At 37.2% G+C, this 27,503-nt stretch overlaps 1 protein-coding gene across 1 annotated transcript; it reads right to left on the reverse strand.

The window, feature by feature from the left end:
- On the reverse strand, positions 1–26,781 carry HPGD (15-hydroxyprostaglandin dehydrogenase; the record flags this gene model as incomplete). The annotated part of the gene is made up of 7 exons (XM_081999371.1): positions 26,496–26,781; positions 26,226–26,349; positions 22,198–22,304; positions 11,232–11,328; positions 3,318–3,394; positions 1,236–1,399; positions 1–139 (listed from the first exon to the last, which is right to left on the reverse strand). The coding sequence occupies exons 1-7, from the start codon at positions 26,586–26,588 to the stop codon at positions 1–3; spliced, it is 801 nt and encodes a 266-aa protein (XP_081855497.1). The 5' UTR covers positions 26,589–26,781.
- Between the last annotated feature and the right edge of the window lie 722 nt (positions 26,782–27,503).

Consider the following 27,503-nt stretch of genomic DNA (forward strand, 5'->3'; position numbering starts at 1 on the left):
TTATCTCTTTGATGATGTTAAAGGTGTTTGGCTGTATTGTTGAAAATGAATCCCTTGGGATGCTGTAATCTTCATAACTTCTCCATTTAGAGTATCATCTTCAATTATTGTTATCAGTCCCTCAGCAATTACTGATGGGCTAAAAAAAAAAAAAGATTTCAGAATCACAACGCAATAGAACATGTGAAAAGGACAGGTAAAGAAACTCGATGTAAATCTATATACCCTGAAAATGAAACAAACTGGTATTTGAACAGATTTATTTTCAAGAAAAGAGGTGGTATGAGTGCTTCAGGAGAGAAATTCAGTCTCCTCAATCAGGACATACAACGTAAAGTGGCAACTTTACAAATCATCATTTGTTTGCTCTGGTTACTGCTAAATCCCTGTGGACAACTGGCTGCCACTGGGCTTCCTATCAAAACTGTCTCTGTCAGGGCAATGGACAGAAGTAATCCTTACACAGCCCTCTGGAGCTCTTTGCTGTTGATTTATCCCGTTTCTGTAGCAGGACTGACATACAAATTAGCGGAAGGAGAATTTCGTCACATGCAGTTTGCTGTGGTCAATAGGTGCAATGTGTTTTACAGATGAAACAGTGTGGGTGAAACAACACAGTCATCCAATTTCCTTTGTGCAGAAGTGTTTGGGCAGCTAAATTGTTAGAGACCGAGAAAGCGTTAAAAAAAATATCACTTTATGCTTGTCTTAGTCTCACTCTCTTTCCCAGCTCTCTGCATTTGCCCTTTGTTGGCAATACCGTAACAGGCTTGGTAACTCTTTGGTCTGCTCCACCATCATCGCTTCTATGCTTTCATGAGCTTAGTTCAGTCTTGTCAGTTCTTGGTTTGATTTCTGTCTTTGTTCGCTTGCAAATTTTGTGGAAATTCAGTACAAATGATACACTCTGTATCTCAAAACAAAAGTTTGAGTAAGCAAATTTATGGAAGAACACCAAGAGCTATTAAAAACTAATACACTATTTTTAACTTGAGAATTTGATTTGCACTTTGCTGCAAAATGGGAATGCATAAAGAGACATATCACTATGTGCGTGATACTCTTAAAATAGCCTTAGATATCTGCCATTTGTTCCTTGTATATTGGATAACATTTGATAGACTTTTCTCTGAGGCAGCATTTCCCTTTTATTTTAATTCTGCTGAAAGTACTACTGTGTGTGCTTGTTCTTCCTTAACAAAGGGCAAAAAAACATTGTATCTGACTTGACTTACTCCATCACGCCATAGAACTGCATCATATTTTTTATCTCATCCTTATATGAATAATATTGTCCCATATTCTCTTCTTTATCTATTGACTGAAGAATTGGTGTGTTGACAAATCCTGGACAAATTGTGTTGAGTCTCACACCGTAGTTTTCCATGTTAGCAGCTAACTAGAAAAGAGAATATGTTATTGTAAAATGTCGTCATCAACATTTTAAAACAGTTTTGTGTAAGTAAGTAATTTTTCAAAGAACAAGATTTACCACTAAGTATTTTCCTGCCTTGCCTAGTGAGCAAATTTTGTTACTACTGATTGTTTTGTTTCAACAACTAAGTGTGAAGCACATTTTCTCTAGTAATCATACTAGATTACTTGAAAAAAACATTTATTTTGTTAGGAGAACAATTCTACAAGAAATCAACACACTTCTTTCCATGCAGCCATTTTTTTCTAATATCTTTATTAGTGTTCTTGGCATGTCATTAACAGTATTCTAGGGTAATGATATAACTCTCATAAGCAAAACAAAGTAAAAAAATTTTCCAAATGTATGCTTCCAATCTTATAAGATCTGTGTTATTAAAAGAAAACTATCCAAAATCAAATCAAGATCTTACTCTAAGATTGTATTTACCTCCCTCATATCAAACAGAAATAGGATTTGGTCTCTACCCTTAGAACTCTAATGCTAAACCTTTCCAGCTGCTCTGTTGTCCCTGCCAAGGGATGAATCTATCAATGAACATCTCCACAAGAAAGTCTCTGTGAACTCCAGGAAAGAGGCAGGAGTTTTTTTGGGAAGCTGTTCAGGAACATGATGAAAGCAAGCAGCACAAATTATTCTGGGAATGGTAGGACCCTTCATTTGTGGTGCTACCAATGCATGTGTAGCAAAGAAGTCTGATCAGCATCCAGGCATATGTTGAATGCTGGATGAACTTTCTTAGCAATGACACAGATCTTATGAACGGTACATGATATACCCAAGAATAACCATAACTGTTCAACACTGAGTTCTGTTTATTTTAACATTTAACAAGAAACCTTTCCGGTATTCTGTAAATCACATGTCATTTTCATGATATGATAGCCTGCCCTTTTGGTCTGGAGAAGAAAAGAAACTGAAGTCCTAGATGTTTTGTATCGTACCTGCCCAATGTTACGCTGTACTGCCTTTCCTGGTAAATACAATGATTTGCTATGTTTATTATTCTTTTTCTCCTAGGCATTCTCATGTTCCATAGATACAGCATTTCCTCTAATTTTCTAGCAGACCCTTTATTTTTCAACTTAGGTGGTGATGTTTATATTATAACGAGAAAACAAAAATGGAAAATTTGGTATCAGGTTCATGCTGTGGCTAATATGTTATATTCAACACTTATCCATACTAATCTGTTTAGTTAATCTAAAAGAAATTATTTGGGTAGGGAGTGCAGTTGTAAAATGTGGATATATATAGAGCAGACTGTCTTTTAAGCTTGGCCTATTAAAGTGTAATTATATTTGCTCTGTCCAAGTTTTTTTACTATACTGCTTGTTCAATTTAACTAGAAAATTCTGGAGTCAGAGGCTAAGGCTTATTATATGTCCATACAGCATCTAACCTGTCCCAAACTGAATGTGTCATTTTGCATTTTCAGTGTATTAGGAGTTGGTAAGAATAAATGATGGTAAACATTTTTGTGTTCAAGTAACTTTTTATATACTTTAGTGGCTACTTATCATAAAAAAAGTCATCAGCGTGACTTACAAATAAGGAAACCAAAATGGTAAATGACTGGGATGAAGTTATGAAAAATATTTTTAAGGCTTGGATAAAAATTTGACTTTTGGGTTGTCCTTAAATTACTTTGCAACATCTTTCTTCCATGCTCCCAAAACCTCAAATTGGTCATAAACACACACACGCCTTATTTATTCCATCTTTGGATTCCCTTTGTGAAAGGAGGGAACATCCACTGCTTCAGACACTTCATTTTCTTTAAGAAAATTAGTTCCAGTTGTGTGACAATTGAGAGGAAACATGAGAAACTTAGCATGTTCCCAGGCAGCTGCTGATACTGTTTTCAAAAGCACATACTTACTGCTATTGACCGTGTGAATCCAATTACACCATGCTTTGTAGCACAGTACACAGGTTGGAATGCAGCAGGCATGAGTCCTTTAAAATAAAAAGGTAGCTGAATAAAGATGTTGGGTACTCCTATTTATGATTACCTTAAAAACACATATAGGTCTATGACGTAAAAAATAAGTGATGCAACAAAATAGATTAGTAAAAATTTGCAAATTATATTTTGTAATCTGAGGAGGCAAAAGAAAAGTACTAAAACAGTAAAACTTTCAAGAGGATAATTTGTATCTATGAAGTATGACTTAATATGGAGGACAGGATTGGGAACAAAACACTCAAGGATGAGATTTTTGAGTCTTTTCCTACGAATCTGTAAAGTATTTAAAATATATAAAGTATGTATTTTAGATAAACTTTGCTGACACTCTAGGTGTCGATATGTAAACTGAACACATGCAATCATTTACAGTGATTTCAGGGAGGAAGTGTGGGAAGAGGTAAGGGAAATAGCAAAATCCATTTTGACTACTGTAACTCATTTAATATTATCTTTGTAATATATGGAAACATAAATACGATGTCTGACAACTCCCTGGCTTATGTTGCTTCTGTGGAACAGTAACGAAACTTGGCCCCGGATAAAGCTTCTCCGCTAGCCCTAATGCCAGTGTCCTGTGCTGCACAGCTGACTGAAACGCCGTCAGCCAGTACGTCTGCCTGCGCGATATTGTTACTGCTTATTTATTTGACAACGTGGTTAGTACTATAACAAACACAAACGTTTTTGCATAGTGGTTTTTGCTCAAAGGAGTAACTGGAAATGAAGTAATTCAGACTTGATGCGCCATCTGAGGCATTGTAAAATTTACATTACTTACAATACTACTCTGGTAATATTTCGTAGGTGATGATAGTTTTTTTTAAAGAGATTTAAATGAAATAGGGAAGCCATTTTGCAATAAACAAATGGAAAAAGCACTAAGTGAATGCAGGACCTCAGTGCAGAGAGTGTATAGAGATAAGTGAGTAAACACTAGGAATGGAATGGTAAGATGAAGACCTCAGATAGTGAGCTGAAAGAAATGGAAGCAGAGATGTGGATAGGAAAGTTTTTTGAGGCGTTTTCTAGATGGAATTAGATTGTCTGAAAAGGATTTCATTGTATGGTACCTCCTACAGTGGGCCCTGTTCTGGAATGAAAAGCCGGGATGAAGATTTTTAGAAGAGAACAGGAAAAAGAGGTAACAATCCTGGGTAATATCATTGCTATATACTGTACGGAAAAGGAGAAGCAAAATGAAAAATTACTGCTAACATTGTGAACCTTTATGGTGGGAGAGGGAAAGCATAAAATCTTCATTCATAGTAAAGAAAGAAGAGAGAACCGAGGTTTTGGAAGAAAATTAAGAACTTAATTCTAGTAAGACTGAGTTTGATGGCAAAAAGCTGGTCAAGAAGAGGTAACAGACCATAAATGTATAAACATTTCTGCCCATTATGCCAACAATTTCCACTGTACAATGACAGCTGAACTGGACCACATGGATGCTGTAGTTCCACCTGAAAGCTAGGGTCTTGTGAGTAGCAAACCACAGCCTGTCCTAAAGTTAGAGGATAAAATTTGTCTGTGTTTCTGAATGTGGTATTGTAAAATTGGGTGCTGATTTTGATATGTTAATGTTTAATTCCAATGAAAGTCATCCCAATTAATCTCTCAGAAACATTTTTTCATTCTTCATATATTTAAATGGTATAATCAAGAAGGGGTGTGACTTACCTCAGTGGAGATGAAGAATATACTGCCCAGCTTTAAGTATGGATTTGCCAGAAAAATTATGTATGCCAGAGACTTGCATGGGCTTTTTGCTCTGGAATCCCTTTTGTCTGAAGGAAAAAACTTTCTAAGACAGCATGAAGCTGTAATTACAATCCTGACAGCTTCAAGGATTTTCCTTGGCTTAAATGCTATATTGGTGATCCAGTGAAAGCAACACTGTTATTAGCACTGTTCAGTGGTGGGAAATGAAGAACGAACTTAACCTAGTGGCTGGTTGTTCTCTTAAACTTGTATTTATCTGCTTAGCTTGGATTAATGTGTTATGCTTCTGATTGAGAACTTGCTTTACGAAAAATGGCTTTATTGTTGTCTCCTGTGGGTTGTGATCACAACACAAACTTAATATTCCTTTGTTCAGTGACTTTTGATGATCATTGCCATTCTTCAAATAATTGGAAACATTGGAATATTAGCACTTTAGAAATATTATGATACTATTTTTTAAAACTCCTGAGTAGTTTTACATGTTTTAAAGAAAAAAAAAATCCGGTGAGGTTGCAGCTAACAGACATACAAAAGACAAAATCCCCTGGGAAACACAGAGGAGGAATCTAGAGGTAATTTTATTTTTTTTTAAACACAGTAAGACAAATTACTTGTTACTTGACAGGGAAGAGAAACAAAGTCAAGAAATAAACAAAGGAAGGGCAAAGCTCACAATAATGAAGTGAAATAAGGTTCAAAGACTTACTTAAATGTCAAAAGACAGCAGGAATAACTAGGCAGGAAGGGAGGAACAAATAATTCTTTTTTTGAATCAAAGCATTAAAACCAGCTCTTTTCTAACAAATTATTTTTTTTTGTTGGAGAACCAAGAAGAAATCAACTGACTCGCTTTCAGCCAAAGAGGTGACAATGAAGCCTAGTCCTAGCATCCCTCACCCAAAACAACGACAGTCCTGTCTTACTTTTATTCCTGAGTTCAGTACTCAGAATAATGGGGTGTGATTTCCAGCTCCGAGCCACTTCCCTGCCCTGGGAAGAGCTGAACTTCTATCTGTTAGCAGTGTGTCCAGGGGACTTTGCTGGCAAAGATGAGTTCATAGCATGTTAGTTAGGACATTCATTTGTTAGAAAATCTGGATTCTATTTGCTGCTGCCATGAATATTTAATTAGCTTAGGCAAAGTGGAACAGCAGTGAAGCAGACTGGAGAATACTATGCACAAAATAACGGGGGAGGATGGGGAGGGTGTTCAAATGGATGGTGATGGGGCAGCGTACTCCTGGAAAGTAATGCGTGTGGTTTTAAATCTCTCTTAGCAAGGGGAGGCAGCCATGCCTAGATTTTCCTCTCACTGGATGTTGCTGCATCACTGAACAGCTACATGAAAGGGGACAGGGCACTTCCTTCTCCCCTTAATCTTCACCGAGACCTATCTGGAGAATTGTAAGTGATTTCATGATAACTGAAGGTGCTCTTTGGTTTACCAAAACCAATTCCAGCAGACCAGCAGTAATCCTGTGCGCCAGTGTTAACTCTGCTCTTTTTTATTTTTCTAAGTTCCTGGCAGGCTGAGGCAGCTCTTGCCCTTGGTTATACTCTAGTCCCCTTGTTGTTACAGTGTCAAGACCACTCTACCATTTGAGACATGGTGTCAGGCTTTTCACTGATTATTTATCATGGTTAATAGTTTCAATATCCACATCCTGAGAAATTAGCATTGGAGGTGGAGGATTGTATCAATAAGTTTCAATTCCATCCATAAGCTTTGTTGAAACCAGTATTTCCTTTCAGTCCACCAAAGAGCTTTGATGAATTAAGCATTTCCCAGATATGCTTTCCCACTGAACACGTTGCCCTCAGAGATTTGAACAAGTCTCTTTCTATGAACAAGATTTATTAGCTTTTAGATGACCTTTCTGCCCCCTATTTGCTCCATGGGTGCTCTGTTAGGCAGCTTGAGATAAACGTAATTTCTGTTTGATTGTATCTTTAAGTTTCATTAATTGTTGGAAGAGTATCATGTGGCATGATAAGATTCTAAATTTTTCATTGTTTATGAAAAAGGTATGTGAAAATGCTCAAAGGTAAGTTTTGGCAAACTGGTGGAACTTATTTAAAAGCAAACCAAAATTGTGCATTTCTGTGTGCTGGAAAATATTGCCAAAGTAGTTTATTTTCCTTTCTGTATTAGGTTTGTTTTATAAAATATACTTATCAAAGCCTATTGCAAAACATAGAATAGTTACAAATAAATAACATCACTAGATTTAGCCATATTTATTTAAATTAAACGTCTTCCCAAACCACATTACAGAAATCTCTTTTGTCACCCTTAGGCGAAAGTCTGGATAAAGAGTATGGAATATAATTATAATGTTCTTTGAAGGCCAAAGCCTCCTTTGAAGAAGCGGATATGTAACTAGAGAAATGAGCTAGGGGAATGATGGTCCTACAGGGTGATGAGAGAATTGATTAAAGGGGTTTATATAACACCCTATTCTTATGAATAGGGAGGGATACGAGATCACATTCATTGTGTCAGCTATACTGCTGTGATCTCTGTCAAAACAAAGGAGACACGGAAATCCTAGCAAAAATTCTGAGCTATGTCATTTCTAGGAAATTTTTTAAGAGCGAACTGAAGTCTCAAGGGAATAGTTTCTAAATTTCCTAACATTCCTGTGGATTCTGCTCAGCATCCTCCTTTTGACAAAGGGGAGGGACCAGAAGCTCTTTCATGACACTGAACTCCCAGTTGCACAGCCATTCATGCCTTTGCTCCACTGTATCGCCGTGATGACTGCCTTTACTCGATGATGTTAACCATCTGCTTAGCTTTGTTCTTGTAATATATATAGGATCAGGTCCTAAAGAAGGCTGTTTGCTGGGAGGGGTACTTTAAGTATTTCTTTTGACTGAAGCTTTCTATAGGAGGAGGACAAACTGGCTGCTTGCGGAGCCTCAGTTCTTGAAGCTGAGTTCAATCAAACCACCGATATGTCTGGACAACAGAAAGGTATCCAGATACGCTACACATTGAACAACCTCTCAAAAAACTAGCATGATCTTACGTCAAACATTTTACCAGTTTTTAAGCCCTCTATGAATACTTTGAATTTGTTTTTAATCTGCTAGAATCCAGACAGACACAAATTCAGTTTTACAGAATACCTTCTTAAAAGTATGAAAGCTATCAAAACAGTGCGTACTGTTTTGATAATAATAATGCACATGTGTTCCTTTCCTCCTTTACTTACTAAAAGTGTACAGGTACGAGCCACCAAAAGGTAAAAGACAAGGCTCAATTTAATCATGTAAATAATCTCAGGAGTTAAATTCAGTTTTATATGCTTTTTCTGTTGCTTTTAACTATTCTGTTAAACAAAATTAAAATTAATGTGCGTAGCTTCTTCCAGAAGAAATTTTAAGACATTTTACTCTTTGAATTTGAAATGAAGTTTATTACAATGCAAAAACCTGCAGTCATTGGCATTATCTATTATGGGGCCAAGTTGGCAGTAAAACACATTTCCCATTATCTCAGTTGTTTAGCGACATTACTTCCTCTTGATATGAATGCACAAATCCCATAAAATTAAGAAAGTTTTATAGCATTGAGAGGCAGAGGGTTAGGAGTTGTGTGCTTGCTGCATGTGCTCACGTATTTCGCTCCCTTTCTTACTTAGTCCTGTCTTGTGGAGACAGTAAAGAAAGGAAGATTCAATACTGGAAAGACAGGGTGGATGCTCTGGCTTTCATCCAGCTGAATGAACACTTCAAGCATCCACTTCATAGGAAGCATTTAAGTAGTTCCGTGGGTGTTTGGAAATATCAAACAGCAAGGCTCGATTCTGTCCCTCGGTCAAATCATTGGCAAAATTCCCATGGTGAAGAACTGGAAACTAATTAATGTGTAAAGCAAATATTATTGAATGTTACGTAAACCCTAAACATAACTCTTGCTGCTCAGCAAGACACAAGAGTATTTGCTGTCTGCAGGGCACATCTGATAAAATCCTTATAGAGAACTTGGACAGAGGGGATCAAAACCACTCAAAAGTTTAATGATCAACAGAAGCTAGCTCTGAGAAAAGAAAACACTCAAAGGGAATGTTAAACAAGCCAATGGCAGTTTGCCTTTTATATATGGAATAAACTGCAGGACTTAGACCTTCAGACTGAAAAGGAGAATTACAATTCACAAAGCACAAATAGTAGTAAACAAATAAATGATAAAAATTAGTGAATGTCAGCTTTTGTGATGTGTTCTTCCTTATGACCTTGGAAACAATTGCTAAAATACAAGCCATGTAAAAGCAAACAAAGCAAAGAACACTTTGTTTTTGACAGATACCCACAATCATTATGGCCCACTGTTAATGTTAAATAAGTAAGTAAATAAATGGAAATTTTAATCGAATAATTAAAATGGCACTTATAAGCTCTTAACAAACTGAGAACAGCCAATTTCTTAAAATAATTTAGTGTTCATTTGAGACTAGTTAGAAAAGGAATGAAACTACTTGCTACCTCTGCCCTTTCTTAAGCACTGCATGGGCATCAGCACTTCTGTGAAAATGTTTAATTTTTTACTTGTGTTGATGAACTCTTGTACTGCAATAACAGTTTGCTTCGGGTTAATTTGGTCCCAATACAACGTCCGTTTCAGCCAATGGACATAAAGTTACTGGCATCACTAAGCAATGTGTTAGACAATATTGCAAGTCCTGACTTAAAGGTACATGGAGACTTTTAGTAAAGGACCCCTCACTCAGCTGAGTCTTGCTGAGGAGCGGAGTGATAGAGCAGCTTGGTGGCATGTGAATATATTAAGTCAGATCCTCAAGATCCACATGCATGTGAACTGGACTTCTCATCACAAAAGCCAAGGTTTATGGGAGAATGTAATAGTTCTCAGAACGTTCACACCTATCGGGCACTGATCACCATTCACACTCAGGAACTATGGCCACTGCTGTCTTCCTGGCTTTTCATTGTTGAAACACATAGGAATACCCTGGAATAAAATTACTATCATTTGGTATTCTGCATGGATACCAAAGAAAGTGCTGACAATCCAAGTGCAAGCCAGCATACGTATTATTTTCCCAGACAGTATGACAATAGCAGGAGAGAACAAACCCTTGGAACAAACGAGAGAGAATGCAAGTATTTCCCCACAAATTTTTTGAGAAAAGGTGTCAAGTGACAGCATTCTCTGTTTACGATTTCCCTGTTAGTTGTGCTTTTTTTTTTTTTTTGCTATGAGCCAGGCCACTGCAACACCCGTACCTGCAGGAAAGGGGGAAGGATTCTGCCTCACAACTGAGCAATAACCCTGACTGAATTAGAAGCCATATAATTCTATTTTTATGCCAATAAGTTGAAATACAGTTGTAGCATAGGTAAGTAGGGAGCAAAGAATGTGCTAGCTTAAGCTAAGTGAAATATGGGTATTAATTTTATGGCTTCTCAAGCAGAGGTAGATCACACCTGAGAGGACTTGGAGCACGGACAGAGTTGGTATGTGACAATCTTCATTAGTAAAGTAGATACAGTCTAATCTTAAATATTCCTACAGCTGTGCTCTTATGGAGTTGAATGGAGGACTTAGTACTGCTTCCTTGCTTTGTGTGACAAAAGATTATCTGATTTTCCATATTTGATGTCTGGTAAATAATTTATAATATAAAAAATAATCAGATTTAAAGTAACCCTGAATTCAAATTAGATCTATACATTAGACTTTGTTTCTTACACATAGTGTGGTGTACATAATGTTTTAATTCATCGGTGTTATTGAATAGTGTTGAATAAGCATAATGAATTGAGGCTAGTTAGGTTTTGCTCAGTGTGTGGCAGTACTGAAACCTGGAAAAAACTATTTACATCATGCTCAAGATTATTAAATATGAGACTGACAGATTAGGAAAATTACTGAATTTTTCATTGAACTGAGTTTAAAAAAGAAAGTGAAAGTTGTGGTCCTTTGATATTACTTTGATTGGTGTGATGAAAACCAGGTCAAAATGGGAATAAACAGGGAAGAATCATAAGAAAAAAGAAAAAGTGTGACTGATCAGTATTTATTTTAGAAACAAACCACTGAGTAGAAAGTGTTTATACAGAAAATATTCTTACCTGCCAAAGATGAGATATTAATGATCACTCCTCCATCCCCTCCATTTCCTTTTCTCATGTATTCTAGGCCGAGGTAGGTTCCTCTAATTACAGATGTCTGATATAGGGGGGAAAGGGATAATTATATTCAAAATCTGTTTCTTTTGTGCTCCTAAAAACTGAATCTTGCTTTAATCGTGGTACCTACAACCTGTATTGCTTTACCAGTGATCTTATTTATACCACATTACAAAAAAAGGTGCAGGTTGAATCTGAAGATAACACTAACAGTTATAACTCCATTTGGCTCAAGGTATGAGAACACTTTTTAGGATTAAGTTATATGTTATATTTCTGGTCCCAGGATATTAAAAATCTGTATTCTTTTCTGACTGAAGGTACTGGAGTTTTACCATTCCTCTCAAAAAAATGTTAACCCAAACAGACAAATACAGATAAGGTAAAAAAGCATTTGAAGAGGTGTGAAACATGGGGTTAGCATAATATTAGCTGCAGGATATGAATTTTAAATTTTTTATTTTAAAGAAAGATCTTTGAGGAAGCAAATTTTACTGAGACCTGTATGATCTTGATTAGTCAAGATCTGTTTCTGAACCCTACTGCAGTCAGAACTTCTGGTGGGATTCATCTCATCAAACTTCAGACATTTAAACTGAGATGCCTAAAGATATGTTGAGGTTATCAGCCTCCTAAATAAATCAAGTGCTTGGGTCTTTTCCAGAGAGTAGGTCACCTTACCAGAGACTTCAACAAGTGGTAGTAGAAAGGCAGCAGGCAGTGCTGCTGGGGGAAGATACTAGCTTTAGTGAAATGTTGCAATATTACTGCATTAGTGATGAGTTTCATAATTATTTACTGATTTTGTTAGATCTCACCATAACCAGTTCACATCTGGTTTACAATTTCTACTTAAAATGAACAAATGTACTGAGTTACTTCTATTTTTCTGGAAATATTCTTTCAGTTTTTAAATAAGAACTCCATTGAATATTTTATTACTGGCTATTTATTTGAGCCAAACCAATTAAGATGTTCAAAAGATGAATTTGCCCTACAAATATATTCACATCTGTGCACAATTATTTCACTGGGAGTTTTGACCAGGGAAGGTCTACAGAATTGTGAATCATGGAGAAGGAAATATCCCAAAGTAATAAAAAAACGCAGTAAAAAAATGTATATTACTAATACCTAATGGATAGTGGCTAGGTGTACTGGAAAGATAAAGCTTTTAAAATCAGAACATTAACTATTTTTCTACTATTATCTAAATTCCCAAACCAAAATTGGAATAATATAAAGACATGTATTACAGTTCATTTTTATTAGCTGATAGTTTTAGACATACATGTTATAACACATAGAGTAAAAGTCCTAATTCAAATTCAGTTGCCCTTTGCGCTTATTGTTTTTAACAGGAATCAGATTTGGAAGACTGCATGTCCTGCTTTATTAACAGTGCTTGTTCGTTGCCCAAGTAACATGAAGTTAAGCTGCCCATTGACAGAGATAAAAAAACTTGAGAGCTGATTACCAAGTTTGCTTTGGAATTTTGATAAAGAATCACCTTTTAAAATTTTCTGTAGTTGCAACATTTTATGTGATATTTTCAGTACACCAATTTCCTGGAATGATGTAAAAAAAAAAAAAATCACAAAATATGAATAGTTCAAAATCCTGAAATAACAATTTAAACTTTTTTTTAAAACAAAAAATTCCCATAAAAAGCTTTTTTTGTTTTTCTCCTGGAAAGTTTTGGCTTAAGTAACATACTTTTAAAAATGTTTTGATTAATTTAAAAAGAATGTTATTGATTAAATGTTTTATCAGAAAGTTTCAAAAGACCTGTCTTCAGCGGCTTGTAAAATAGCAAAATAAGATTGGAAAATTTCAGAGCCATTATAAATGTAGTCAAGTGCTGTTTAATGATGTTGATTGTCGTACTGTTGATTGATGTAAATTTTAAAGGATTTATTGAAAAATAAGACCGTTAATGCCCAGTAGTGTTGCTGTAAGGTACACATACTTATTCTGAACATAAATTCATTTTCAGATTAACTGAAATTAGACTTGGGCTTCAGGGTGGGTGGTGTTTTTTAATATATACATATGATAGGCTGTACACAAAACCTTTCAGAAAGGAAGGGGTTAACGCTGTCTGTGGAGAGCAGGTGCAGGTCCTATCATGCCCTGGGGCAATGGCTCAGCCTGCTGAACAGAAAAAGAGAATTCCACTTAGGATGATTACAGGAAATAAATCAGCTGTAGAAGGAAGTAACTTGGGGGTCCTTGAGGATATTTTATTCCTCCAGCCTTCTCATTCAAAGAGATAGAAGAGCTAGATGAGTCTTTGGCCAAACCACAATTATAAGACAAGGAAGAAGTTGGTAGCTCGACTCTCCTATCAAAATCACTGTACTGCTCTTTTTTCTCTCTAGACGCCATTAACTTAACATTTCTTCAAGTGGCTGGGAAAGTTGCCTCCTTTACGTAGGTATTGAGAGAGGTGGTTTTTCAGAATTGATGCAGACTTTCATTCAGGTATTGCCCTCACACCTGCTGCTATCCTTGCAAAAAACTTCTCATCGAGTGTGGCTGATCTTGGGTGTCGTGGTTATTTCTGATGTTTGGGCTGGTAACATAAAGAAGTATTCTGGACATAAACTCTAAACCAAACATACAGGGTGAGAAGAACCTAACTATCTGCACACTCAGCAGATGGCACTTCAGATTAAAGGCATTGTGTAATAGATCTCCCATTCTCTTGCCAGAATTCCCCTCTCTCCAGGACAAGAAAGTCCTCTCAATAGTTCTCCAAGGAAGAGCAGCGGTGGCTGAACTTACTGTAGTACGAAAGTCATACGATGTGTGCTTAGAAGTCTTACTGCTGCTTTCCGGTTGAGCCTGTCGATCCAGCTGAGTTGATAAAATGAAGCTGGCTCTCCTACCTGGGTGCCAAACGCTTGAATGGGAAAGAGGTTTTCCAAAGAACAATAGTCTTTGGACTATTGTATTCCAAAGAATAATAGCATATTGCTTTTGTTTTTGTTATGAAATCTGTCTTTGCAAATGCATAATTTGAAGCCTCAGGCCTTCTCTTATGTGAAATGCGACTTTGGATTCCTATTTGTTGAGGTCAGAATACTTCCTCTGAATTCTGTAAGAAAGCTTATCGCTGTTACTTCACTATACCATGAAATATAGCCCAGTTTCCTGGTTTTGGGATAGGAGGAAAAATGTCTGCAATTTGCCTTTCAATAAACTGAAAGAAGCTAAAGATGTCTTCAGATTGTGTAGTTCTCCATGTGTACTTTTAAGAACAATAATTTAATCCCATGCTCTTAACCAACAATAATTCATAGTTTGTCCATTGCAAATAGAAATACTAGGAAATTTAACATTTAAAATTACCTAATTAAAAAAAATTGTCTGATTTTTTTTAAGATGAAAATATGTTGTGAGCCTTAACTTTGTACAACAAACAGTGTTGCATTTTAGAGTTGAATTTCTTACAGTTCCTTTGTTTACAGCTGCATTTAGCCGCATGGATATTGTCCATAAAAATGTCAAGAACAAAGAGTAGGAAAGTAGTCAAATTTGAAATTAAATGGACGAAAAGTGAAAATTGGGACAGCTGACTCTCACCTAGTTTTTTTGCTCCTGGGTACTGTAAACTAGTGTCAGAAAATAATCAAAATGGTTGTCCTCCTCGCTGTTGAAAAACCTGTGACCTTAGTGATACTGCTGTTCATTTTCTTACAAAAATACAGTGTTTTACTATAGTACATAATGAAGATGGACAATCAAGATGCATTGCAGGTCTGAGTATGGTCCCAAGAGAGGCAATTTTGCTCAACTGCCAGTAGAAAATTTAGGATTCTTTCCAATGCGGTTATAATGGTGAATGTGGGAATACCTCGTAGTATTAGCTTTCATAAATTACAGATTTAAATTAGAGGAGATCAGACATTCTGAAGGACCGTACAGTAATAAACTCAAAACTTAGCATCTGACTGCATGGTAAACTTTGCAAAATAGCTGTGCAAATACCCAAAACATTTGCAGTTATTTTGGAAGTATCATATCAGTAATCAGTAGCTGATTTAACAAAGTGTTAAATGGTAATTTAGCTATCAGTGTCAAAATCAGAAACAAAACTTACAAAATCTGCAATCCTTGACATTTTTATGTATCCCACAGCTGTGTAGTTCTAATTTTATTGTTCTAAAAGAAATCATATGTTGAAATATATATTAGAAATATCTGATTCTAAGATGACTCCAAGTCTTCCATAGAGACCTAATTAATTTTTTGTCTGGACTTAGGAACCAATGTTACACAATGTTCTTGTATTCTGTATAAGTCAATTTTCATACTGTGTTTCATTTTAGCTTGATCTACTAAAAGAAGAAAAAAAAAAATGTTCTTCAATGATGGTGCCCAGAACATCATTAACCATCATCCTTTGTAAGTGACAACTGCTTTGAAAGTTATTTAGTACACAGTGCTTTTTTTCCCAGTGTTTCAAGGCACGTGTTCCAACTGACATAGTTTCTTATACCTATTTAATAAGGTTTCCCTTGCCACCTCTTGTCTCATAATTCTGCTGTCTCCTTATGCATGCTAATATTTTATGCTGAAAAACTATATCTGCATTCCTTCAGTGTTGAAGATGACTACTCTATTGTTACAAAGGTAATAAGGCAATATGAATTCCTCTGAGAGAACAAAATGGTAATCAGTAATCAGTTCTAACATTATACGTAGCTATATACGTAGCTGAGCTGATCTACTTCAGTGCTAGGGATGCCGAACAAAAAACAAATGAAAGAGCCATTGACTTGTGGTTTCATAAAGCAGGTTAGCACAGAGCTGGAATTTGACCCAAGATCATTTGACTTTCATACTGTGATGTTGTAAATTGATGGCTATCTATAAGGAAACATTTCAAAGTACTTTATGAACTGCATTAGACGAACTTCAAAAGTCTGAAACTAAGTGCTGCTAATGATATCCATGGAAAATTTTAGCATTTTGCTGTTGGACAGGGAGGTGGGACTGATTTTGTCTTTAATGTAGATTTTCTAGGAAGCAGACAAGTTGTAGCAAGCACGCAAGTCCCCTAGCATTCCTATGTATAGGTTAGTTTATTTGCTATATGAAATGAAATTGCAGGCTCTTGAGTTTGATTTTCCAGCTCAACCTGTGGAAAACAAGAAGCCTAGGGAGGGAGAGGCAGAAAGGACAAAGGAATGTGCAGTAGGATTTGATCATTTGTTAGAAATAAGTAGCTTTTGTACAATGTGAGAGTGAAATACTATGTTTAATTTTTTTACTGTGCGGTTTTCTTTACACACACTCACGCCCCCCCCGTTCCTGGAGGACATAGGAGTAGTATTGCATGTGAGTACCTGGGCTTAAGTAGTTCTTAGTTCAAAGAAATATGCTTTTCATTGTACTTTAGCATTGGTTACTGTAAATATACCCCAAAACTGCAAGCTAAGTTCATTGACTTACTGTGCAATTAAGGTAAGTCTGTGTCCTTCCTAGTGCAATATGAGGGAACTGGGGTTGTTTAGTCTGGAGAAGAGGAGACCTTATCGCTCTCTACAACTACCTGAAAGGGTAAGTAGTTCTTAGTTCAAAGAAACATGCTTTTCATTGTACTTTAGCATTGGTTACTGTAAATATACCTCAAAACTGCAAGCTAAGTTCATTGACTTACTGTGCAATTAAGGTAAGTCTGTGTCCTTCCTAGTGCAATATGAGGGAACTGGGGTTGTTTAGTCTGGAGAAGAGGAGGCTGAGAGGAGACCTTATCGCTCTCTACAACTACCTGAAAGGGAGTTGTGGCGACGAGGGTGTTGGTCTCTTCTCCCAAGTAACCAGCGATAGGACAAGAGGAAATGGCCTCAAGTTGTGCCAGGGGAGGTTTAGATTGGATATTAGGAAAAATTTCTTCCCCGAGAGGGTGGTCAGGCATTGGAACAGGCTGTCCAGGGAGGTGGTGGAGTCGCCATCTCTGGAAGTGTTCAAAAAACGTGTGGATGTGGCGCTTCAGGACATGGTTTAGGGGACATGGTGGTGCTGGATTAATGGTTGGACTTGATGATCTTAAAGGTCCTTTCCAATCTAGTGATTCTGTGATTCTATGAACAACGAAATAATTGTATTTACAGGCTGCTTTATGCACTTAGAGGATTGACCTTCATGTCACTGATTTCAAGGTAAGCGGTACTTCTCACTTTTTGGTGGCCACATCTCTCCCTAGACACTTAGTCCTCATTTTGACATGAAATTATGCTGAAGAGTAAGCAACTGAGCCATTGGAGTTAGTGTATTTCTGGCTGTCTTAGAATGCAAGCTTGATAAACTAGTTACCTGTGCCATTTTATCTTCTACAGATAACATTGTTTTGTTTTGTTTCTATGCTGGTAGCGTTAAGAAACAATGCTTGCCTCTCTCTGTACTGCGGGACCTGGTGGTAATTCCTACCTGCTGAATCCAGCTATGTGTCCTGGTGACATTATTTTGGGATGAAAGTTCAATCCTTGTCTTTCCTTCTGGTACACTGGGAAAGGAGAGCAAGGTATATGGAAAAGGTTCCAGCACACTTGCAAGGGATCCCTTTTACGGCTTTCACAATGGAACAGCCTTGTGATGATCATGAAGTTTTTGTCCCAAAAATAAATATAATTAATCACTTCCGAAGTTTGCCTAGTTGCCCTTCTGGTTTCTGATGAGATATTAACGGGCCTTTTGAGGAATCGTTCCTTACTGATGAGCAAATGAATGGATTTTGCAAGGTTTGCTAACGGCTGAAACTTTTATTTTGCCATGATCTATGTTGAACATATATATACAGTGTTGCATTCTCTTGTCTGTAGTACCAATCTAAGTGTTTTGCAGGGACATACCTTGAGTTAGCTAGACTTCATTTTAGAAAAGAACTTCCCTAAATTCATTGAAACTTGTTACCTTTGTCATTTATGGAAATAAATTATGCAAACCCATGAAAAATATAAAAACGTGGAATTGTTGGGTGCTGCCACATTTTACCTAGTAATGAAGGATGAGACTGTCATGCACCTGAACAAATTTTACATGTGTATTTGAATTCTACTTCTCTCCGGGCAACACTTAAATAATTGGATCCCATATAACGGGGTTTTTTTGGCATGCCCAAGTTAGGGCCTACAATTCAAATTTTTGCCAGAATAATGTGTTAAAATGTGCAAAATCAGCACATAAACAGGAGATAATTGTGGTTTTGCTGTCAAATTCCTTCATGAGTGTATTTAATTTCATTTGGGGAATCAGTTTAAACATACCTACAAAATAATTTGTTGGCATAAGAAAACAATAAGATAGTCAAAATGTTATGTAAAGTGCTTCTGTACTTTTGATTCAGATAATATTTAAAATGTAAGCATATGTGATGCCCATACTGCTGCATTTAACTGTATACTGCAACCTATGTCAGTTTTCAGAAAACTCTCATCAAAGAACATCCAAGTAAATTCTGGGATTGTCTTACTATAAAATGTGCTAAGTGCATTTGTAAAGAAAAGTTATAGTAATTATAGCGACCACTATAATTATAGTGGTTCGCAGAAAGCCTGCATCATCACCACAAGATAAAATTAGGGAAGCTTCTTAGAACACAGAATTGTGATTAACTAACATATGTTCAAGGCTCATAAAGATGTGGCCACTTTTCTTTCTTTAAGGATTTGAAGAGAAGAAAGTCAGATTATAAAATTTCTGGATTCCTTAGGCATAAGTTCTTATGAAGTTGCATGCAAGCAACACTGTCCTTGTCATGCTGGAAGACTGTAGGTAGGAATCTTGGTAAGAATGTATGTGTCGTGTCCTTGTACTAGTTTGTGCATGGGTATGTGTGTGTGATGAACTGTTGAAACTACACTGGTAATATCCATTTAAAATGGAATTCCTGTATGGTTGTCATGACCTTTTTTTATATACCGTAATAACAAGAGTGTACATTTGTATGGGTATGAGAGGGTGAAGCTGCCATTGATCAAACTGCTATCCATCAAGTCAACACTATCAACTTTGGAGTTTTGATGTAAGGAATGGATGGCATTGCTGGAATACTTAACTAAAAAGGTTAATAGAAATATTAATAAAATAACAAAAATGTGGATGTTGTTTAGCACAAAATATAGCAAAACGGTGGAAAACACTGCAACAGAAATCTGTTTTTAGCAGTTGATACTCTTTTTCCACCCATCTTTATCAAGCTGTCTTTTCTTGCTTTCAGGAAACTGTAATGGATACTAGTAGGAATTGTGTTTTATTCCCTCTTTTTCCTTCTAAATTAATTCCCACTTTTTGAACCTATTTCTTCATTTCTGTTCTTCATGCTTTCTCAAGCAGTACTATCAGGGAACTTCCTTACACTCCTTTAAAAATGTTCCTGAAGACTGACAGGTTCTGTGAACTGTTTTAGCCATAAAGAACACACCCCATATGTGTTTGTTCTGATTTATCTTGCTCTTTACTGCTCTACTTTTGTACTTTGTACTTTAAACTGGGGCAGGGAATATTTGTTGTATCAGTATATAAATGATATCACTGAGATGAACACTGGCATGCAGAGGTTTTTTCCTTTTTTTTAAAGCAGAAAATATATGCATAATGTGTATCAAAATGTGTAGCCATAGAAGTTATTCCTGTTCTTAGGTATAATACAAAGGATACTTAAAATGTCCAGTGTCACAGAAATATAGATATTTTAAAATCATGTATTTCATACACATTTTGCTCCTTTCTCTACAAGAAGCAGAAAATATTTTATGGAACTAACCAATATAACATATCACATGTAGCAGCTGTTACTCTTCCATTGTTATAGTTAAAAAGCAAAAAGTACAAAATGTTATTTCTTGGTTTATGGAAATTACAATAACTAGATAGAAATGCCCTATGGAAATAAGCTGATTAGTTGACTCGGGGTTAGACAGGGAAAGAGTATTCACATGAGGATATTTGGATCTTAGAGTGTCCTTGATTTAACCCACATGGCTGTACTTCTATTCTGCTTGATCATTTTAGATGTTGTTAATCCAGTCATCAGCATGTATTGATGAAATTTTTCAACTTTCAACTATGAATTAAGTCATTAGGACATTTACGGTGAACTTATCTAAACAATAACGTATAAACTAGATAATCTTCCTTTTTAGGCCTTGTCTTTGAAGCTCTTGGCATTGAAAAATTATTTGGTCATCACTCTAAGTTAGGATATTTACCTGGACATTAAATATCTTCTAGATTTCCTGATCAGAAACGCCTTCATTTTTTGAACTAAATTTAAAGGAGAATCACAGACAAATGTGTTTCTCACATGGACTTCAATTTTCCTGGTGATGACTAACTATCTGTGCTTGCAAATTTTACAGGTGGGTGGCTGCCTACAGTAACTTTTATCCTGTGTTAAACCAGGCACAAAAATAAAGAGAAATAAGCCATCTAGAACACAGGTAAAGTCCTCTTTCAAATTCAAAGGATCTCTTTTAATAGATATTGATGTTGCATAGCACTGAAGGTGTCACATTCCTGTTACTTCACAATATGAAGTTTCCTGATGTTTAATTTACCAGAATATTTTAGAAATGAAAGAGGAAGGAAGAAATATGTGTAGTTAAATCTTAAAGAAAAGGCAAAGCAAATTGAACAAATGTATTTCTCTTATTGTGGAAATTTTAATCTGTGGGTTTAGTTCACTCCCTTCCAAGAATAAGCAAATTTGACCTTGTATAGATGTAAAAGATCAAGAAAAAGTATTATTAAATCCAACTTTTTTTTCCAAATATTTTCCCATTAATTTGTCTGTCACTTGTCTCATATACAGCTTGTGCTACTAGTCCTGGGCTTTTTTTGTTAGTTTGTTTTCATGGAGGCATTAGGATTCAAAGACTCGGGTACCCTTGTCCTTAAAACTTTTGACAAAAATGAACTCTTAACTTTCTTATCCTGAGCTTTCTTGTTGCATTGACAAATTCCAAGTGACCGATTGGAGAAAACTCCACGTTGCACCCTTCCAAGCTTCCTTTTGCTACTATTTGCTTTGCAGATCTAGATTATAGTACTTCGTAAGTAAGGTCATAGGGGTGACTTGCTGAATTTGAACTTCACAGGTGGTAGAATACAAGCTGGTCAGAATTTTATTAACCTAGAAAGTTGATCTTTCCTCTGGAGTTTAGATCTCCTAACAGTGTAGTCTAAATTAAAAAATTTTCAACTGAGAAACAGATATTGTGGTCTCTTTTGACAAGATACCAGATCTGGTATCAAAGAACTGGTAATTGTTTGAAAATAAATTTTACACACTTGTTGAATGTACTGAGTTTTAGCAAGTAAGTGCTCTTATGTGGTGTGCTTCTATCAGTGATGATGGTGAAATGGCTTTTATTAAAACTCAGATTGTATGCTTGCTTCATTGGTGAAGAAAATGTGGAGCTCTTGGTTGAACAAGTTTTCTTGTAATACCAACAAATGGCAACTAATTTGTTGGCAAATGCCAACAAAAATTAAACTAATGCAGGCCAGCTGAGTTCACAAGTAACTAAAATGTTCTAAAACATTCGTATAAACAGACTAGCCTCCTGTAGATGCAGCTCTACTGTTTTGGGCACCAAATTGTTACACCTACTTGGGATTTCACCAAGTTTTATAGAAAGAAACTTTAATTTGATGTTAGCCTGAGTACCTCTACACAGTACTGTATGTCTTGGATAGACAACTTAAAGGATGCCCCCTCCATTTATTGGCTAGTACATATGCGGTTACCTGGGTTTTGTTTCAATAGCTGTATTTACAGATCTAATAATTCATGTTCTGTCATATGGCATAATCTGTACAAGCCAAGGGCTGTTAAATGTATTCCAGCATTAAATAAAATATGAATTAAATAAAGTATGTGAAAGGAGATAAAGCTTACCAAGTTAATTTGTATAGTGCTTTCCCAGTCCTTCTCATTGTTCACTCCAGCATTATTAACCACAATATCCAGCCTTCCAAAATGTTCAATTACTTTTTTGAAAGCACCTGTAGTAAGATTCAAGGGTGAAATTTCTTAGCACTTGGGGAAATTAAGATGTAAAAATACAATGCATGCATACAAATTAATGTTTTATTAGTTTGCCAAAACGTCTTCACTGTTTTATTAATTACTAATGAGCAACATGCAATTAAAGCCTTTATCTAACCATTCATCAATATTAAACATATTCAGGAAAACTGAAAGGATTAAGATACCATAGTCACCTTTTCATTTAGTTTTATAATGCCTGATAACAGGAGTTAATGAAAGTTCTTAGCACCCATACATTTTGTATTAGATAAGATGTTTGGCACCCTAATCATATAAATGAAGCATTTATAGCTTGACTCGTAATAGTTTGATGTAGCTAGTGAATTCAGTGTTTGGCACCTTCTGTTTTAAATGAAAAATAAAAACTTCATGTGTTCCTAACACTTTTCTTGGTTCAGTTTAAATTTAACCTAAGAACACAATTCTTATTCAGTGATATAACTAATATGAATCTTTCAACTACAAATAATTCATCATCATTCTTGTTAAAATTTATCCATTTATGAATAAGTTTTTATACATCCTACTTGTCAGGTAACTTTAATAATGTGTTTCTCAAATTCAAATCTTCTTCCTGCTGTTGATGAAAATAGTGACCTGTCTTCCAAAGAATTTCCAAAATAAAGTACCACAATGACATTGTGTTCTCCCAGGTGACAGTGTTTGAACTAAGATAAAAGATGTGTATGGAAAAACATGATGATGTCATAGTGATGAGACAGCTCATCTAGCTCTGCTTTGACAGGATAGTTGGATGAGATGACCTCCAGATGTTCATTCCAGAATAAGATTTTCCATGACTGCAGACATTATCTGACATGTATATATAGCTTGTTTGTTTCTCCCACTAAATATTTATTATTATGTAACCCGAGACACTACTACCCCAATATTGTTTTAAAAAACAACATTTGATGACTGACTAAAAATCTAGAGTATTTCAGGTATACTGAAATTATGCTTGACAGGCCTTAATGGAACCACTTCACTAAAAGGTGATCCCAGGACCGTCTTAATTCTCTGATCTGTAGTCTTTGGCTATTAGTATCAACCAGGAACATAGCAGCAGCTTTCAGATATCTACCTTTGTAAATCCCTGTAACTGCTGCAAAAAAGTTTTTTTCTTGCACCAGATGGTTGGTACTCTTACAGACTTTTCTTTGCCTGAATGTTGCAGGTACATCACAGTCATCATCTTGTCATAACAAGAGTTGTGCAGCTGATGGGAAAGGTTTTATTTGTCCAGCTGTCCTTATTGTACAGATTTTTCTAATCTTATTCTATATTCCTGAAGGCTTTATTTTTGGCTCTCTGCCTTTACGGCTTTTATTATGTTTGCTGCTACTTCATTCTCTGCTTTCTCAACTTAACTCTTCAGTCTCTTCTCATTTTTCCAATCCTGCATCAGCAAGGGCAAATGAAAACCTTTGGCTTTATTAGAAGCAGAACTGATTATTTATCTTGGTTTCAATGAGTAAAATAAATACAATTTGGGTCCTCAATTAGCTTCCAAATTTTGGAAACTGGCTCTCTGATTCTCTTTTAAGCCTTCTTTAAGTAGCATCTTTCATCAACCTCATTATTAATAGAATCTTTTGCCTTCAAAAGTACTTTTGCCAATTATTGGTTTATTAAATTCACACAGTCTTGACTAATTGTAATTTTCTAGTTTACACATTGAGAAAAGAGACAAATACTTTTCAGTTCTTTGCATATCTATGTTAAAATAAAGAATGATTACCAAACTTGGAATAGTTCTGGTCAAATCTACCTGCCTACAGTATCCCATCTACTACCTATCCACAAAAGAAGAATCTCATTATAAATTCTTGATAAAGTTATCACTCACACATCAGTGTAAACTGACTTGTTCTTCCCTTTTTGAATGTAGAATAATGCTGTGTTTACATTGCACACTAGTTAGTGTTTATGGAATCATAAAAAATAAAAGCAGATGATAATATGCAATATTGAATGAAGAAAAAAGAAAAATTTTAAATGAGAGGTAAGAAAAACAGTGGAAAGTAAGTACAAACAGCGGTTATATGTGAGCCTCCTAAATATTCATGGAAAGCGAAAGTAAATGTATAGTGATTTTTCCATAGTGGGGCAAAATAGAAGATTTTTGTGGGGGTTTATGTGAAAGATCCACCAGAGAAAAAAGGACAGGCAAGATTTGAAAGTAGATGAAGCAGCTGACTTCCTATCCATAAGCCTTATGTACTTACAGATACTAGTTCTAGTACTGTGACTTGTTTCATACCGAAAGGGCTGAAGTTAAAATAAGAGGAACTTCATTCACACACATAACCTTTAGCATAAAAAGCAATCACAGGACTTGACACATCCACTAAGAACTTTAAACACTACAAGTGAAATTAATCTAAGTTTATTAAGTGATGGCTTGTACTTACAAATAAAAAAATAGGAAAATAAAGCAGTAACACCCCCGCCCCCAACAAAACCACTAAACCATACCCCAGAAACCCCAAAGGATAGTAAGACATGGTTGCAAATTTATGCTAAGAAACCTGTGGCAGGAATAATGCAGTAGGAAAGAAACATAAGCAGCAGCCACCCGTTTTTGCTCTCACTCCTTGCGAGAGCCCATTTTGATCCTACTCTGATTGTTCTTTTCCTGCTAACTTGGTTCCAAAACCTCCCTCGCTGACCTGTCCTGCTCACTCCAGTTCTCAGTGCACACTCTGTTGGTCCTGCACTAGCTTAGCACTAAAAAGAGGAGGAATCATGAGAGAGAAAGCACAGTGGAATAACACCCACGCTGCAGCACATGCTATTCCTACCCCTAGGATGCTTTTTCTTGCTCCTAGGTGACTCCTCCCACTTAGAGGAAAAAGTCAATAATGAACCTAGCTGATAAAAAACTTTGCTGATTAGAGCAGACCTCAAATTTAAAGTCCAGCATCTCTTTTACAGACAGACAATGTAAAGCTTTGGAATTAGGCATAATCATGCTAGCTCAGAGCAGTGAACAATATTGACGAATTCTGGACTAGCTGCAATGTTTTGTGAAAGAGGAATGGATATGCTCAATCACTGCTGTTGAGAAAGCAGCCAGTGTAGTGAATAAAAGCAGAACTAAAAATGTTCACATCTAGCTTGACAAATGAATCTGGGGAAAGGGCACTGACAAAAATTATGTCAAAATCTGAATCTGAGTCACTACCTATGAATGTATCTCTTTAATAATGAAACTTTGATAAAGTGATGTGCCTGTTAGGAAATATTGTGAAGGGTACATCAACATTATACAATACTCTAAGAACCCATTAGGGAACATAAGTGAAGCACAAACGCAAGTCATACAGACTCTGCACGATGTGTGTGGAAAGTTATCAACCCACATTTAACACTGTAATAAGACAATGTGCCATCTTTTGCCAATTCTGCTTTCAGCTACAGCAGCACACATTGAAAGTAAAGTGTGAAGAGCACTGCAACCCCGAGCAGAATTTATTACTCCTATGATGAGAGAATGCAGCTTGGAGTCTGTACTGAAGCCTCATAAAAAGCAGGTCCGTGATTTAAAGTTTATATATATTACTCATAAAATAACAATTATCTTCTGCAGAGGCTTTCATGCAAAAATATCACACACAGCACTCAATGGAAATGATTTCTCTGGCTTTCCTTTACATTGTGCCAAGTAACCCGGTGAAACACGCGCATGCTGGTAGTAATATTTCACGTCTGCAGGTTCAGAAACAAATCCTTTTTTGAGTCACTGTCAGAAGCGATTGGGAGTAGGCTGTCCTCTAGAACCCTTAATTGCACACTTATTGGTGCAGCAGCCCAGGCTCTTTCAGGTTGCTGCATGTTAATCCGGAGCACAGCGCTGACAGTTTCCTTCTTACCTTTCAGCTGCTCCTGGTCCGTAACGTCGCACTGGATGAACACCGTCCTCTGCGCTTCGAACTCCTCGTCCAGGGCCGCCTTGCTCTCCCGTCCGGCCTCGGAGTTGCGGTCCAGCAGGGCTACCTGGGCGGGGAGGGAGGGAAAGGCTGAGCGGCGGGCGGACGGACGGACGCCGAGCCGAGCCCCGGGGGCTGCCGCCGCGCCGCTCCCGCAGTACCAGCCGGAGCGAGCGGCAGGAGGCAGAGCGGGGGGCGCTTCCCGGGGCTCACCTTCGCGCCCTTGCCCAGCAGCGCCTGGACGAAGGCCCGGCCGATGCCCTGCGCCCCGCCGGTGACCAGAGCCACCTTGCTACTGACGTGCATGGTCGCCGCGCTGCCGCCGCCGGCCCCGCGCCCGCCGAGCCGGAGCAGCCTAGTGCGGTGTCACCTGCCCGGTTTCCTCCCTCCTTCGCTCCCTCCCTCCTGCCCTCCCTCCTTTCCTCCTCCTCCTCCTGCCGCCGCCGCTGCTGCTCATTCCCCCCCCGCTCCCCTCTCGTGTGACCGAGAGCAGCCCGGAGCTGCCTGGGCGGCGGGGGGGGGGGGCAGGGGTGGAGTAGGTCGTTAAATCGTTCTCCCGAGTGCCTGGATGAACCCCAGAGATCAAGGACCAGAGAGAGGAGCAGCTTCATTCCCTCTTCAGCCCCCGGGCTTTCCGGCGAGGACGGGCTCCCGCCCGGGGGAGGGGCCCCGGGGCAGCTACAGCTTCCCTCGGAGCGGGGGGAGAGCCCCTGCGCCTCCACAAATCGCGTGAGAAGTGGCTACAAGCTTTGATAAGGGCTCTTGGCAGCTCCGAAGACTGTGTGCGTTTTGGTTGGCCCAACTTGCGTGAGCAGCAGGGGAATTGAAAGAAAGTTCAGTCTCCAAAAAACCAAACATAGAGCCTTTTTTCACCACTTCAAAATACCCCACCAGCCTTCTCCCTCTCGTTCTGCCAGTAAGTAGAATCTGTTTGTATGAAAAAGCAGCCATTAAACATTGCGGGTGTTAGATGTGTCAAGATAAGTGCTTTCTAGAAATTTTCATGTCTGTGGGTAACATAGCTGGTAACCTTAAAAAAAGTTTAATCGCGTTTACAGCTTATAAGACAAATTCTGCTGCATAATATGAATTATATGCAACTAAAATTTATCAATCCTAAGATATATCACCATCTGGTAGAAATAAGAGCAATCTTGATGATCCCAAAGCTGAAATAAATTTTCTTGTTCATTAATCTCTTTTGAGATTCACAGATGTTAT

The sequence above is a fragment of the Phaethon aethereus genome (genome assembly GCF_964289735.1).
Source record: "Phaethon aethereus genome assembly, chromosome: 4".
NCBI lineage: Eukaryota > Metazoa > Chordata > Aves > Phaethontiformes > Phaethontidae > Phaethon > Phaethon aethereus.